Raw genomic sequence first — 17,886 nt, 5'->3', positions numbered from 1 at the left:
AGCTTATATCTTTGGTGCATGGTTTAGGGGCGTAAGTTACTTTTTGGTCGTTTGCAGTTTGTTTCTGACAGAAATGTTTGTTTGCATTTCTGACCTAAAAACCATTATCTTCCATTTGGTATTATGGGCATGTCTGGGTGCAATAAAAATTTGCCTTCAACCATAACATTTCGTAACGTTTGTCGGTTTTCAGGCTTTATAACGACATATTTTGAAGTTTGTTTTGACTCATATGATTTTTTTTAAACTTCAATCCTAATGATCGTGCATGAAAAGTATAATATATTTCAGAAAATGAGAGGATTCCAGTAAGATTCTTCCTTCATTTTCCATGTTGTAAATTTGTAATTAGGTACATGCTTATGTTGTTATCTTGCCTTCGTACACTACACATGTATCCGAGATCTGTGAATAAAAAGAGAAGAGAGAACCATGGTGGCTCAGTGCTAGAGCGTTCGCCTCTGGTTCATGGAGTCCCTGGTTCGATCTTAGCTCGTGCCAAGTGATCTTTGTGGTGGACAAATACCGCGTGCATGGGTTTTCTCGGGGTTTTCCCGTTTCCTCCCACTTTCTTCATTCCACCATGTCATTCATTTTTCGTTATCACCGTCTCCTTTAGCCTAGCCGGCATAACCATCCCCGTACGTAAAACTCAAATATTTTATTTCATTTTTTAAAAAGGAGAAGATATACTAGCGGCATACTGAAAGTCGTGAGCAACATGTTTTCACAACCGTAATCTTTAGTTGTAAGTGAAACTAAGTATATCATCTCAATCTACAGACCTTTCTTTCTTTCCAAACGTTGACGCTGTTTGTTGCTAGCACGTGACCATAGGCAGAATTTCCAAAATGGCGGGCAGTGATGCTTCGTTTCGACAGCGTGCTGTGATTGAATTCTTTGTTAGGATTAATCTGCTTCTGAAATTCACCGCAGACTGCAGCGTGCCTATGGAGACGTGTGCATGGATGCCAGCAGTGTTAGGAGGTGGGTGAAACATTTTAAGGATGAAAACACAAGTATCGAAGATGAGCCTCGCAGCGGGCGCCCTCGAATTGCATCCACGGAATGCAACATGGTAAGAGTTGATGAACTGATTAGGGGAGATAGGCATATCACTGAATGAAATCGCTGCAAAACTTGATGGTGGACATAGTGCGGTGCAAGAAATGATTCACAGTTTAGGTTATCTGAAGGTTTGTGCCCGTTGGGTCCCACGTTTATTAAGCGAGGACCACAAACGTCAGAGACTAACCATTGCCCAAACCCTTCTTCAGAGATTTCGACATGAATGTGATGACTTTTTGACGAGTATTGTGTCTGGAGATGAAAGCTGGTTCCATCATTATGAACCTGAAACAAAACAACAGAGTATGGAATAGCACCACTTGAATTCGACACCGAAGAAGAAAACGAAAACAACGCAATTGTTAGGGAAAGTTATGGAGAGCGTCTATTGGGATGCATTCTGGTTGACTTTCTTAAGCCTGCACAAACCATAAATTCTGCCCGCTACATCCAGACACTTTTGAAGCTCCGTCGTGTCTTGCGTGATAAACTTCCTGGAAAGAAGATAATCCTTCAACAGGATAGTGCGCATTCGCATACTGCACATACCACTATGGAGCAGATCAGGAGATTTGGATTCCACATCCTCCCTACAGCCCCAACATGGTATCCTCCGACTACGATCTTTTCGGTTTTGTGAAGGAACAGATGCGAGGCCATCGCTACGAGATACTGGAGGATATTCGGCAAGCAATGCTTCAGTGTCTATGGGCAGCTGGAACGGAATTCTATCGCAAGGGTATTTTCAAACTTGGAGAACGATGGGGGGGGGGGATGCGTGTAAAAAATCGGAGACTATGTGAAAAAGTGAAAGAAAGGTCTGTAGATTGAGATGATATATTTGATTTCACTTACAAATAAAGATTACGGTTGTGAAAAAATGTTGCTGACGACTTTCAGTGTACCCCTCGTAGATATTAATGAATTAAGCTAATGGACTAAGTGTTCGTAATTTGTGAAATAAGATAGTGAAGAAAGACAAAACGTGCAGTATACAGAAGAAACATAATGAGCATTGTTAAAATTGGAGATTAAAAATTATACTTTTGTTATCGGCATTAATAGAAGAGCACTTTGAAAGTACGAAATATTTGAACTCAAAATCTGTACTGGACATTTAATCTCAAATAAGAACAAATTATATTGTATTGGATATTTTCCTAATAGACAAAGTTTAAGATAAAAATGTCGCAGAAGTTTATTCTTTCAACATATTTAATATAATATCCATATTTGCTTTACAGTTTCCAACGAGCAGCACACAGTTTGACGGTGATGGTCCACATACTTGCGGTATATGTCATCAATCTTCATCTCATTTAGCTGGTCACATGCTGTCCTCTCATCCTGGATGTGGACAATTATGGGGCGCAGGGTACTGCGGAAATATTATTGGTATGTTTCTATGATAATCGAGTTTTTATTACACTTGTATTGCACATTTCGTGCAATATAAGATATTAACATACGAAAGTGAAGCAACCTTTGAAAACTAATATCACTGTTAATTTTTATAAAATTTTGTTTTATATATCTATTTATTTTTATTTCAGGAACAAATTACATAATTTGTAACGAATGCCAGGACAAGTATAGTTTCCAGTTTCAATGTTTTCCAAAATTCTATGATAATCAGACGATTCAAATGTCAGAAAAATCTGTTCTGAACAAAATGGAAGTTTCTGCCCCGGATTTAATGTGGAGTAAAAAAATTCAAGACGAAGGTATGTTGTATAATATTTCATTACCATTTTTGAAATAGTATTTCATTACATGGTAACGAATTATACAAGCCCTGTTTTCATCACATTCTAATATTTTATGTAGGCTTCTTCAAATAAGGGAATAATGTGCATATTTCTGCATACATACCTTATTAAGAGTCAAGTAGTAAACTTGGCTCAAACAAAAAATTAGGATAATTTCTAATATAGTTCAGTATAGCAACAAGTGATTTGGTCACCATAAAATAAATTGATGAATTTTTGACCTAGTAATCCGTTATTGCATTGCGTCCGAACTCTTGCATATTCCTGAGGAAACGTGAGGGCTAAAGGTGATTGGAGGGTGGTGATCTTTGATTACGTTATCTCCTATATAAACTGAAGTCAAGCAAATGTCCATCTCACCTCCATATCGCCCCTGTGGCATTTGTCTTTCCCGAATTGGATGTATCTTTATTTCCATATATATTTTACAATTTTACCGGATGTAACATATTTGAAGATACTTCTTAAACGTTCTTGAAAACCATCGCCTGTGAAATTAAGCTGCATGCGTTGTATTACAGTTACCTTTGATGTGTCTGAAACAATTGGTTGTTTCGTTTTCAGAAATGGATCTTATGTCGAGTGAAATAGAGGCAAAGATAATCAGCAGTAACAAGAGTTTTCAGGTATTAGCACCATACTTAGGGTTGAGTGAACGAAAACCAGTGCCCGATCCAATTCACTTCAAGGAATCAGATCCTTTGGGTGCAGCAACCATCACATGTGTAACAATGGATTCGAAGAATGAAGGTAATCATTGTGGTTGTTATTCTAATGTACACTTCACTACGCATTACATATTTGGATACATTTAGGCATGTATCAACATTTTGAATACAACAAGTAGTGGAGCTGTTTTAACTCAGTAGTAATTTAGTTTTAAGTGAAGAATAATAAGTTAATTCATGTTTAAAATTCTGATCGAAAGAGATAGTAGATCTTCGGTATGACACTTAATGTACTTTTGTTCTGTATGCGGTGTACCTTGAGTATTTAACTTACTTTCGTAGTGTATGCTATAGATGCCTTTGTTGTTTAGTTAGAATCTGCTATTTGTTTAAAATAGCTATTATTATTATGATTGTAATATGTTTTCAGAAAGTAATTCCTTGAAGCAAAATGAGTTGAAAAATTGTTCATAGTGCTGTAAAGAAATTCACACTTGAAATATTTAAAACTTTGAAATATTGAGATCTATAATTGGCTTAGTTAAATACCTAAAACCGGATTCGATGTCATCTAGTAAGCATTAGAAACAGATTCTATTCAAATGCTTTAATAATGTGCAGGCAAAGATTTTTTTCCTAAAAGTTCTTTGCTTAAACTAAAATGCTACGAGTGTGTTAACATAAAATGTTATTACATCTTCATAGTAATTGCATAGTATTTGATCAATTAGAAGTGCGAGCGGATCTCCACGTAAACCTGGGGCCTATTTCGTGTACAGTAAAAGTATATATAACTTGAATGTTTCCCAAGAATTTTTTTTCCACCATTGGTTAATAAATATTTCTATGTAATCTAACATGTTACTGTATCTCCTTCATTATTAGCCTAAATCGTTAGCAATTCATGTAGGGGAACATAAATAGTTCATCACCTATCTTAAGTTTAAATGGATATAGATTTGTTTTCACTTTGGCCTTGTTTTTGTATTTCAGGAAACAACAAAAGCACTAACAAGCTAGAGCAGAAGCAGAAACCATTAGGAGTACAAGCTTCTCTTCTTGCGTCTTCTCATGATAGAATTATTGCTTTAAACAAAATAACAATGGCAGCCCAAATCCTTGTGGCTAGAAGCATAGTGATGACTGCATTGTCATTGCTGTCAGTTAGGTAAGAGACATATTTTGATACGTGTGGCCAGTTTAGGTTGTAGGGAGAAAGAAAAAATTATGTACAATAGCAAGCCGAGAAGCTCGAATTGGTTGAACACAGCATTACCGAGAAATATTAGATTTTTGATAGTTTTTTGTACTCATGTAAACAAATGGTCTGGTTATTGAAATAAGGAGGACGTTAAGAATTTTAGTTGAAGACCAGCTGTAGAGGTAAGAGAATCATGAATGCGGCTTCCGTAGGAAATTAAGGACACGGATTGCTCAGTCAGTCAGAAGAATAGTGTCCAAAGATAGCCGTCTATATACTGAAGCTTCTCTGGTCTGTATACACAAATATTGAGGATGTGGATAATGTTTGTTTTCAAAGCCTAGGAAGTTGTATCAGAGTTCATTTGGCTGATTAGCCAAAATGCATTGTGTCGATTTAGACTACACCACCAGGAAAGTTTCAAATCAAATGTAAAATTGCCTTTCAGTTACTACTCATAAGTTTCTACAAACAACAACAACATTACAATCTGTACTGGGTTCGTTTTCCTGTTTCTGAAGAAATAAGAGACAACATTGAATAAAAAGAAAACCTACATGGATCCGTACCACTGTATTCCTTATTCCTTCAAATTCACATGAGCTGCCCAGTTAGATTCTCCAAATATTTCGTTTTTTCCACTTCCTTGGGTTACAATATGAGAAATTATCCCTTCTTTAACCATACAGTCACCTTTGTTATTGTGGATGTCAGACTTAAGAATGGTTGAAGCTGAATTTTGTACATAATAAGCACTTCATACGTTGTGTTCAGTGTTCTCTTCTTAAGGAATGGTTCAAACATGGCGCACACCTAGACATGTCTCAGTTTTTTCTATTCATTAATTCCTCTTTTATTTTATCTGCACTTTTTCCTCGTTCTATCTGATGAAGCTTCTTGACGAAAGTGTTCATAGATTACTTTTGTAGTGTGTGATTATGTATCAATATTTTCTGGTAAAAGACCCTTAAAAGAAAGAAGAAAAAAATCCCACCCTAAGATATTACTACCTAAATTTTGGGTTAGTAATTCGTATTCCCACGACTCGTATAAGTTTGGCACCAATATGCTGAGGATTACGACACAACGCTTCATGTAGTTTCAGATGTTATCTAAAATACCTCAGTAGTGGCTAGATCTCATAAAACGTCTCTATGCCTTGGAATAATTGGTTTACAATATATTCATTCAGTTTTCCCATCTGTTTTAGTTTCGTAACTGTTTAAGTAACTTTACTTGTGTTCATTGTTTCTGTTATCGTTTATAGAACTCGTGAAATAATTTGGTTGCACAATTCTGACAACAAAAACACTGTAATCTACTTTAGTTTGTATACATGTACTATTTAGACCGTAATTTTACTATTATACTTAAAACGTATCAAATTTTTATCCATATTGTGTTTTACTGTTTTATTCATACATATTTGTATTTGTTTGATAATCGAGAAATTAAGAAGTTAAAATTGATTTTCTAAAATGTAGACAGAAAATTTTATACGAGAGTCGTAGATTAATTAACTCAGCTTGGATCTATATCATACTCTAAATTTATTTTCATTTCTCGATTTTAGTGGTTCTTCATGCAGTATGTCTGCCAGCATTAATGCTATTGGTCTGTCTGATGTACGGAAAGTTGTTCGACTGATGAGTTTGACAGCAGCAGGTCGCGTGGAGTTTTCACAAGAATTGAAACCGGCTGATGGGTTCCCATTGTTGGAAGGATTCTCTCGGTTGGCCAGCCATCTTTCCCCAACAGCAGCCACATGTCTTAACTACTTAAGTGCTGCTATTGGTGCCTTAGCTCAGACAGATGCATCGGCCTCGCAGTTAGTCGTTCAACTGTGTACTAAGGTAAAATTTGTAATTGCATCCTTTCAGATTTTAAAAGTTTGAGCTCTGATTTAATGTGTAAAACATTATATTATCTAAAATATAAAGAGTGTTTCAAAGCAACGCCTACAACGCTTGGGAGGTGATTACTGACATCAAGATAAAACAAAAAGTATAGACCAACCTGGGTGCAGAAATTCGCCATTTCAGAGTTATAGGCTGCCAAAAACATGAAATATTAAACTTTGGGTCCATAGCCCCAATACCATGGAACGTATCATAGTCGGGTCAAAACCTCACTTTGGAACTAATATATGCACTACCCAAAAATACATGTTTCACAATCCTAAGGTACTTACGCAACAATTTTTATAGAGGGAGTTTGGCTACAGGCATATAATTTGAAGTAGTCACCAACTAACTCTATATAAATTGTTGCAGAAGTACCACAGGATTCTGAAACATAGATATTTGGATAGGCACATACTAGTTCTTAAGTGAAGTCTTCACCCGATTACGGTAGGTTCCATAAAATTGGAGCTATGGGCCTTTAAAGTTTTATGTTTTCGGCAGCCTATAACTCAAAAATAACGGATTTCTGCAGCACCCAGGTTGGTCTATACTTTTTGTCTCATCTTGATGTCGGGAATCACCTCCCAACGTTCTTTTAAACACTTTGTATATATTATATTCGAATTACAATTACAGCAATCGTCGATTTACAACCAATTGCACTTACGACTAATTTTATAGACTAGGGTAGATGGTTATTGTATCAAGGGCCTATAATAATAATATTAATAATAATAATAACAAATAGACAGAGATATACCGAACCTTATTTCTGAAGTCCGAAATAATGCTAATGGTAGCGGTTACATTGGATCAATATGACATTTGGTCGTGCGAACTCTCACTAATTAATATGAATCAAGCAAATTAAATGATGTTTATTTACCATACCAATAGAACGGAAGAAATGCAACTAACCGCGCCTACGAACACCAATTAATTTGTTTCATTCATACGAACTACTAATTGTTCGCATAACTAAATTTGTTATCGAATTGTAACCCAGTGCAAATGCAAACTAAATCATCAGCCAACGATTAATCAAAATGATATTTATACAGTAATGTACAGTAGGCTACCACCTGGCCGGTTTACGATTACAGTATCTGTAACATACATAGTACCTAAAATATTAAGAAAGAAAAGTTAAATTTCCTCTTCTTTTATTTGATCTAATCGTAATTTAATTTTTGGTCTCTATGACCTATACAAAATTTGTATCGATAGCTTAGTATTAAGTATTTGAGAACAAGATCCTGAGGCGAATATTCAGACGCAAGAGGAACGGGAATGGCGGTAACTTCATAACGAGGAACTACATAATTTATACGGTTTACCCAACATTGTTAGGGTCGTCAAATCTAGGAGGCTTAGATGGGCAGGTCATATAGCTAGAATGGAAGAAAGTAGAAACGCTTTCAAAGTCTTGACTGGAAGACCAATCGGAAAACGACCATTAGGAAGACCTAGGCGCAGTTGGAAGGACAATATTAAGATGGATCTCGCAGAGATAGGAATACAAAGTAGAAACTGGATTCAATTGGCTAAGGATAGAAGTCAGTGGAGAGCTTTTGTGAACGCGGCATTGAACCTCCGGGTTCCATAGGCCATAGAGTTAGTTAGTTAGCTTAGTATTATACGAAACAGTCATATTTTTACAACTGGCTTGTCTATCAAGGTTTATAGATTCAGAAACGCCAGGCACAGTATTGTTTTAACATGTTCCTAGTTATATTTGATAGTGACCCATAAAAAAATCTGTTAATAAGTCATTAGTTTCCGAAGTATTCTTGACAAATTAAAGAGCCTTAATTTGTCTCCACATTAGCTCAGTATCAATCATTCTACATTTAGTAGTATTTTTATATAGTCAATTGTAATATGTTTTCCGTCGTTGTTTCAGGAATTAATGATGGCTGCGACGGGGAAAATAAATCAACCCGTACCTCATCTTCAAGGAAGCTACGATCCATCTTCGAGTTTTGCTGTAACTCAAGCCCTAGTTGGTCTGTTAGCTGCAAATGGGGGAACGTCTTTAACTGATACAGAAAAAGGTATTTAAACATATTTTACCAATTTGTCTTCCCTTTGAAATTGTAAACAAGTCTTAGGCTGCACGTAATGGATGTTCATGGTTACAGTAATAATCATACTTTAATGGGTGATATCAATAAAACGGAGAAGTTACTCATTACGCCCAATTTTGAAGTAGTTACTCGCATTGGTATCAATAAAAAGAGAACTGAGCACTAGTCGTCTCGGCTGACCTCGGAGAAGCCCCGCCCTTTTGAAGTAACCACACCTCTATTCTCGAGCCGAGTAACTACTCTGCGTTTGATATCAATAAAAATCAAAGACTCCTCTGTGATGCTAGTAACTTCTCCAAATTTGTGGAGCAAGCTAAATAGGTGACTCCGTGCGAAATATGGCAGAGTATATGATTGTTTTACTACGTAGAAAAACTTAAAAACTGCATAGAAATGTTGGAAATGGAGATTACAAAAAACATTATAAGTTTATGAAAGAAAATGTAGTGATTAGCACAACATTTTTTAAGGAGAATCAACCGAAATTCGGGGTGGTGGACTACGTAATGATGAAGAGATGAGTGTTTTCTTCAAGGGCGCCGATCCTGTGGGGGCCCGGGCCCCCCAAAGCTCACGTGGGCCCCCTATTGTATTTATGAATATACAATATTTGGCATAATTAGAGTGCAATTTGTCTTAAAATCCTGATATATATACCTTCTGCATCTGAGGGGGCGCGGTGGCTCAGTGGTAGAGCGTTCACCTCTGGTGCTTGGGGTCCCGGGTTCGATCCCAGCCCCCGCCAAGTGAACTTTGTGGTGGACAAACACCGTGCTCGTGGGTTTTCTCGGGGTTCTCCCGTTTCCTCCCACTTTCTTCATTCCACCATTTCACTCATCTCTCATCATCACCGTCTCCTTTAGCCTAACCGGCATAACCGTGGGACGTAAAACTCACAGATTTCATTTCATTTTCACCTTCTGCATCTGAATGCCCTCCCCCCCCCCCCAAATTTACAGAGAAATCGGTGCCCTTGGTTTTCTTGCGTTACGTGAGTGATCCGGGATTCCAGGTCGGAATGTCAGGGGATTCTGGTGTGGTTCAAAGTACTGTCTATGACTACCTGAAAATGGATTGTTTCCGGAAGTGTGCGTAATATACAAACAGCAAAGGCAGAGTGGCAAGAACAATATACATTTCCGGGTGTTATCGGAGCACTTGACTATACACAAGTGGCATTAAAGAAACCTAGTATTTTGGAGAGTAATACGTTAATAGGAAGAGCTATTTCGTGGCTAAGCGGTTAGCGTACATGCCTTTGACATAGGAGACCCGCGTTCGATTCCTGGCAGGAGCTCATGTGGTTTGGATTCCACGTTAATCAGTGGGTTCTGTCTCATATAGGCACGCTACCGAAAAGGACGTTAAACTAATAATCAACTCAACTCAACGTTGATAGAAAGGGTGTATACATGAGAATGTATTTTGTTTATGTCAAGGCGAAAGGGGACACGTATGGTGTGGAAAACGCAATCAGATGGACGTGATTTATGATGTGGGTGGCTGGACTTTTTTAAAAAGAAAACAAAGGAGCCAAGTGTCTAATTTCGTTCTTAAAGCCAAACAATCTACAAAGACCTTGGACAACACGTGATATGCGCTTGTTGTGTTAGTCTTGATATTGCTGGATTCCAATCAACATCCATCAGCTCAAATAGGTTCATTCCCATGGTTTCAGTATTACTTTCTTCTTTCCCGTTTTTTATTTTTTTTCTTCTTTTTTATTTATTTATTTTTTTTTATTCTCGCTCGAATATTAAAGATTCTCTTTTGAATTTGTGTCTCAGTCGTAGATGTATTTGATATTTCGTTGCATTTCACTGTAATTACCTTCAAAGTTTCGGCTTTCCTTCGTTTACTTTCTGGTAGCTGTGACTTTGAAAGTACCACTGGAAACTCTTTTACAATATCCACAAATGCACTTTAATTGAAGCTATCGTTGCTACTTGCCCGTTTCATGGCTTTTAAGATACTACGCCATAGGTTAAAAACAACGAAATGACTGCGTGATGAGTGGGAGAAATGAGTAATCACTTCTTTTATTGATACGACTCAGTGCTACGTGCAGAGGAAGCGCGAGTAAACGTTCATAAATCTGGAGCAGACTAGACCTGAGTAGTGGCTTGTTTTATTGATACGAAATTGAGGGAGGAGATTACTCCAGGTGTAGTTACTCCGATTCTCGAGCAGGACTTCTCAGGAGTAGTTACTTATTTTTATTGATATCACCCAATGTTATGTCGGATTCCTCAACATATAAATGAAGTACAATCTGTTTGAAAGAACTGAATTCTGTAAAATGTTATGCTAATGTTATTAATCTTTTGCTTAATAGTATTACTTTCTTATATTAATTCACTTAATTAAAATGTGTCTGTAATTGATCACTTATTTTCCAAATTGAACATCTGTGCGAGCCCTTCAAATTATTTTGTCTTTTGTCCTCTTTTTTTACTAATGCCTACGTATACCGGTAAGAAATTACTGGTGTAAAAGACACTAGTAGTAACATACAAATTCAATGATCTGGATGCTTTTAGTTGATAAATGTTTTGTATCCTATAAAATTTGTATGGTTGGAGAAGCTTCTTTTTTGAAAATAAGATTCTTAATTGGTTCTGATAACATGTATATGTGGAAATAAAAAAATGGATTTATTTACAGCAGAGAAGATGAAAACGTCCGAATGTTCTTCTGATATGAGCAACGGTTCACTTCAGCTGGCCAATGCTTTGTCGGCGTGCATTTTGTCTACTTATCTTGCCCCAGCTCATCGTCAATGGGCTGCTCAACAGTTGGTATGTGTATTTCTTTAATTACATGCGTTATTTATGTATTTTACAAAAACTGATTCAATATCAGCGATAAAGTCAAAACTTATTGATAAGCGTATGTGACTTTGTGTAAGATGGTAGAAAGATTGTTTTAGCACCCATTCATCCCTGAATTTAACTTAGGTATTTTTGATGGGAACTTTAGGATATACTATTATATTAACAAAAATATTTAAAATCATTAACACTGAGTGCAGTTTCCTTGTAGTTTATTATTATTATTATTATTATTATTATTATTATTATTATTATTATTATTATTAGTATTATTATTATTATTATTATTATTATTATTATTATTTTATTTAAGGGGTACCGGTAAAGTGTAATCTGATTTTGGATAACGTGCATTTAGTATTGTCGATTTATTGTGACCTGATATTTTCTCTTGGTTTTAGGTCAAATGTTTGACAGCAAAAGCAACTCTTTCGTCCCAGGATCTTGAGAGTATCAATTATGCAGATTTCGGTGGAGTTCTTGCGAAACTGTCTACAACTGAATTAGAAGGGCATGACAACAGAGTTAATTCTTGTGTGTGGCATGATTATAGAGGAATGTTAGCTACTTGGTAAGTGTTCTTTTTTTTTCTTTCTTTCAATATTAATTTTCGTAAAACACGCTATGCAGAAATACATTAAAATATGTGTATTGTTTAGGAATCCATAATATTCCAAGTTGAAAATACTTGGATCCCATTTTGAGTTGAGCTTAATCTTGGTAGAGCTATCCATCTAAAGAACTACTCAGAATTCCTTTTTTTTCTTTCATATGAAACTACATAAGCAATCCAAGTTAAAAATATACTTCTGAATAGAAAAGCAGGTATTATTATTTCTAGTAGAAAATTTTGTTGGAAACAATCTTTTACAAGCATCAGCCTCGTGGCTATATAGTTAGTGTACGCGTCTTCGGCATGGGAGACCCAGGTTCGATTCCCGGTGAGAGATCATGTTCGAATCCCACGTTAAGTTCTAGGTCCATGTCTCATATAGCCAAGGTGTCGAAATGAACTCTAAACGCCAATTCAACCAACCGATCTTTTATAAGGTATTCTTTTCCTTATGTTTAGAACTAAGTTTGTATTATTAAATTAATACACAACATTTTAATTCTTTTAAAATGTTCAGTTCTACATAGGCGTACCATAATTCGTGAACACCAATATCTCGGACGTTTTTAGAATGGAGTGGGAGCTCGAGAAGTATAAAATGACTAACTTTAAATTCCAAATATGTTTTTATTAATTTTCTTTATTTAAAATACATTTTTTAAATTGCCTTAATTATTTTCTGATTAAAGTATTATTCCGTAGAACATCTTATCACTTGATTTTTCATAGAAGTCCACACAAAACAGCTTTGCAAGCCAACCGCTTGGCCTAACAGAGCAAAAGCTCTCAGCCTTCGATTGATTAATCGGAAAATTCCGGAAATTAGTTAATCTTGGACACAGACTTGAATCCCTGACGTATGGTAAGCCTAGTTCTATAGTATTTTGGGCGTTTCAGCATGTCACATCTGTACTACAGTACTAGAAATATACCCAAAATATGTCCCTGTACATCTAATATTTATAATATATAAACGTGTTGATTAGTAAAATAAAAACTAAACTAAACTCGTGGCGCAACAGATCTTAGAGAGCGAGAACCTACCAGCTGTTTGTGGCATTCATGTTTTGGGATGATATGTGATCAACTTATCGGCTCTCCTTATCGTTAATCCTGGCTTTCTAGACCAGAATTCGCTACTTTCTTTCTTTTAAGTAGCTATCCGATTGTTCTTACGATGCTGGGTGGACACCGCAATGCCAACACCATCTGGTGAGTACGAACAGTCGTCCATCTTTCTGACCAGCACGGACTGCTTGACTTTGCTGATCTCAGAGAAACGGTATTCCGATGTAGCTAGGACGTTGGCTGCTTAATAAAATACGCGAAATATTTCAGAACTTCATGCCTACCAAAAAGTGAGATTTAACGAAACCTCTCGGTACGATACTCTATTGACATCAGTATTTTAAGTAATGAATACTATTTTTATGTGAATTAAGAGTTCACTTGAACTGGATGATCCATATGCAAGATATATATATATAATCAAGTATACGACAAAAATATTAGTGTAATTGGTGCGTCTTGTGAAGTTCAGAGAAAATAATTAAAATGATATATTTACTTCTAGTGTAATAAAAAGACCAATTTCATATTACTGAAATTGTTTAACTTTATTATGTATATATATATATATATATATATATATATATATATATATATATATATGCATTGCTTTCTATTACGATCTAGCTTTTTCTCTGCTTCTTCATACAGTTCCACTAATCAAATGTATATGAAACCAGCACCATTCATTTCTGTCCTGTTCCGTGATATCACGAAAACAGATCTCAGTTGTAATTACATAAACAAAATAAATTAATGTTATGATTTATTTATTTATTTATGTACTAGCGTGTGATAAGATTGGATTTAAAATAATATATTTATGTTCTTCAATTTTTCTTTTCTTAGCGGCTACGATGGAACTGTTAGAATATGGTCTGCAACCAGCAATCTTCATATGTTTCTTGAACATACATTAATCTTTCGTAAGTTTGAGCACGCATATGGGAACGAACTGAATGGTGACCTTATTGGTTTGTTGTCGTGGTCTTCTAGCGGCAAGTTCCTAGCTGCAGCTGTAGAAAATATTGTCAACATTTGGCGTGTTCCAGGTAGGTTAAATACAGTTAGTTCATTTGTCATACGGTGCTCATTACATGTATAACAGCATCATCATAGCTAGTTTGCCATCACTGGCAGACAGTTACTTCAAATCGAGAATCTTTCAGACACTACTGTTTTCAGATAACCTTTTCGTCTTGATGTAGGAGTTGTATGTTTTAATACCCTTTGTTCTCCGCTTCTTCTTTTTCCTTCTACCATATCTTGATGTAAAGTGCCACGCCCTATAGAATACAATTGTTTAAGTAAAACTGAAACTAGTCTTCCTTCTTTTTTTTTTTTTTTTTTTTTTTTAATTACAATATTGCAACTTTCTTCTACAATTCCTGACAATTTCTCATTGGTTTTCTATTCCGTCCAGCTAATTTTCTCCATAACCACATTTCAAAAATTTCTAGCACTTTATCGCCAGAATCGAAACAATTTTATACGTTGCTGAAAATATTTTAATAAATTGATATCAGAAAAACTGTGACCACTTAGTAGTTTCTGTCGCGCTTCAAGAGCAAACAGAAAAGAGAGCAGGAGGTGAGATTATTGAACGATCGTTAATTTTAAGGATCTACAACTTTTTTTTCTATTGGAGGATAATTAGACAAATCCAAATATTGATACAAAGATGGCAATAGGCAGTTACTAAGTTTCTGCTATGGGAGAACTAAGCAGTGATTACTTGTAATTTTTTTTTTTTTTTTTTTTCAATTTGTAAATATTATGGTATTCGTAATTGCTATTGGCACGAGAGAACTTGGTTACCGAATTGATACCTTATTTGTTTATTCACTAATGAATACTGTTGACAGGTGTCTGAAATAGAAAAAATATGTACCCGCAGACAGTGTAGTCCGAGGGAAGATTTATTTATAAGCTCTGTTTTATATGAGGGCTGTTCAAAAAGTAACAGACGTTTTGAAATTAAAAAAAAGTAACAGAATGAAGAAACCAAATTGTATTATATACATTTGAAAGGTACACTCTTAAGCTATTTTTCCACATAATCGCCATCGCTTATCATACCATGGCACAAGTTTTTCAATACTGTCTCGGTAGAAATCTGCCGGCTGCGATTTCAACCACTGGCTTACACCGGCATGCAGGTCGGCATCAGTATCAAAGCATTGTGTAGCGAGCCATGTCTTCATCGCTGGAAAGAGGTAGTAGTCGCCAAGTCCGGGCTGTATGGTGGGTGATCGAACACCTCCCATCAAAACCATCCAAGAGCTCTCGGGACTCTTGGCCGTGTGTTGATTCGGCCTTCACTCATTATTCCATATCCTTGACGATGGATTTCAATTGACATGTGGTTTTTTGCCAACTAAAACCTAATCTCATGTCAGAACGCATCTCACAAGAAGCAGGATTTTCTATTGCAGCGCACATTGTAACACGTCACAGAAAGCACAGTAAGAGCGTCACAGTCCTCACGCTACCACAGCTGGATGAGTACTAAGTATAGCAACGTTCTGACACCAAGATGGCGACTCTAGCCCCACCTACTGCTGCGATAGGTCAAAACGTCTGGTGCTTTCTGGATAGCCCTCGTATTTTAAGTAATTTGAATCCAAAACACTCATATAATCGTTGATAACCTCTCATTATTTCCGTATAAATTTAATAATAATATGTTGAAAAGTTAATGAACGATTTTCATCACTACACAAAAAGTAAATCGTTAAATGGAAGGAAATTAGTATCGGATAGACCATGAATAAAATCTGCTGTATATAAAGAAAGTTGTTAATCATTTATTTAAAAAAAATAATATTCCGCTTTTTTATATGTGATTTTGCCCTTATTTCCTCTTGGAAGTCCTATTATAGGTATTTCATAATTTGTTGAAGTGATGTACTTACAACTTTACCGATAAATCGTATGAAATACATATTTCAAGATTAGAAAAGTACTCATCTAGTTGGTTCCTAGAAGGATCAAAACACTGTCCGATATTTGGAATATGTACCCAAGTATCATTTTATGAGGAACAAAGAGGTTTAATACATGTTGTGGAAAGGTTCTTCACATGCTTGTACAATCAGTATTAATTAACATTTTAAAATTTTTGTAACGTATTTTTCTAAGTAACGTTCGTTTTAATATACTTTTTTATGTAGGATGTATTAAGAGCCGGACATACTAAAAATAATACAAAATTTACCATTTTTCTTTTGCTTGTTTTTCATAATTGAAAGAAGATAATGAAGTGCAACTTACCATAATCATAGATAATTTTATTCTACAACAGAAAATATGAACCTGAAGAATTTTCAGTGTTGTCATCCGTAGAAATTACAGTGTTGCCAGAATAACAATTCCCCAAAAATCTAAGTTAAGCAGTGACTAGAGGAACGAACTCAACTGCATTTCATTACGTATCATGTTGTCTTGGAATGCTGTGAACTACATTTTAAATAACATTATTATATAATTTTAATAACTGTATGTTGAAACTATTTCGTTTATTTCAAACTAAATACAATTATTATTCAAAAAGTAGTTCACAGGATTCCAAGATAACATAATATGTAGTCAAATGCAGTTGAGTTCGTTCTTTTGGTCGCTGCCTTAACTTAGATTTTCGAGGAATTGTTATCTTGACAACACTGTAATTTCTATGGGTGGCAATACTGAAAATTCTTTAGGTTCATATTTTCTGTTATAGAATAACATTATCTATGATTGTATAAGTTGCATTTCTGTATCTCTTTTTATTTATGAAAATCAAGGAAAAGAAAAATGGTAAATTTTGTATTATTTTTAGTATGTCCGGCTCTTAAGCCTCTTTTTTCCTCGTAAAAGGTTACTCGTGTGCGTATCAGAAATATCGGACATTTTTTGCACAGCTTCTATAAATACAATTAGGTGAATATTCTCTAATATTTACAACTTAATTGCCGAAGTATTTATTGGCTGGAAGGAAGATTGAGGTGTCTGGTAAGTTCCTCTAATTCATCATTTTATCAATATTCCGGTCTTTTCAACAAAATTTGTTCTTTATCGCCGTGTCAGGATATTATTCTTTCGAATTTGCAAACACTGATAAATAAGTAGAATTTCTAAAAATCAGAAAAATTTATAGTTTCGTAATTGAGTAGTCCGTGAATGAAAATAGCTGCGATTTGTGTATGTGTTGTTGTATATGTAATTCTTCTGTCGTGTTTCCATTTTAGTGTAAATGTTTCGGGTATTCAACATGTGCAGTGTTTCAGCTATCTAAGATGGGAAAATAAATATCCTAATGTAGGCATGTAAGAAAGACAGCGACACAAGTAGGCTAGTTATCGCCCGGGACAAGAACTCGTCTTAGTGCCCCCTGGACCAACTAAGCCAAAACGCTCTCCGACTACATCTGATGTTGGCATCACACAGTAATTCTCCTATTTCATTTCTTCTTCAAGTGGTAAAGCTTGATTTCAAAATTGCATTATATAATTTAATTTTTAATGCAAGCGAAAACACCAAACTAATTAGTATTTGATTGCCAAATAATCTTATAGTCTTATCATAATATCTGCAAATCACAATGTTTTTGGAATTATATCGGGATGTGCATATGTGTAGAATGAATCAACAGTCTGTTGCGTTAGAATAGAATATTCAATTATGACAAGCAGTCAA

At 35.5% G+C, this 17,886-nt stretch overlaps 1 protein-coding gene across 2 annotated transcripts in view; it reads left to right on the top strand.

Moving 5' to 3' along the window:
- LOC145666394 (putative E3 ubiquitin-protein ligase HERC1) overlaps nt 1-17,886 on the top strand; it is a 255,934-nt gene that overhangs the window by 172,986 nt on the left and 65,062 nt on the right. For both annotated transcript variants that reach the window (XM_081733597.1, XM_081733598.1), the window contains exons 44-52: nt 2,313-2,463; nt 2,622-2,792; nt 3,402-3,587; nt 4,499-4,673; nt 6,280-6,559; nt 8,514-8,664; nt 11,362-11,495; nt 11,930-12,099; nt 14,059-14,261. In XM_081733597.1, the coding sequence (XP_081589723.1) occupies nt 2,313-2,463; nt 2,622-2,792; nt 3,402-3,587; nt 4,499-4,673; nt 6,280-6,559; nt 8,514-8,664; nt 11,362-11,495; nt 11,930-12,099; nt 14,059-14,261 (1,621 nt within the window). The remainder of the gene's footprint in view (nt 1-2,312; nt 2,464-2,621; nt 2,793-3,401; nt 3,588-4,498; nt 4,674-6,279; nt 6,560-8,513; nt 8,665-11,361; nt 11,496-11,929; nt 12,100-14,058; nt 14,262-17,886) is intronic.

This window comes from Thermobia domestica, chromosome 12, assembly GCF_964235325.1.
Source record: "Thermobia domestica chromosome 12, izTheDome1.hap1.1, whole genome shotgun sequence".
Lineage (NCBI taxonomy): Eukaryota > Metazoa > Arthropoda > Insecta > Zygentoma > Lepismatidae > Thermobia > Thermobia domestica.
The sequence above is the reverse complement of the archived record's forward strand: the minus strand, read 5'-3'. Positions and strand labels throughout refer to the sequence as shown.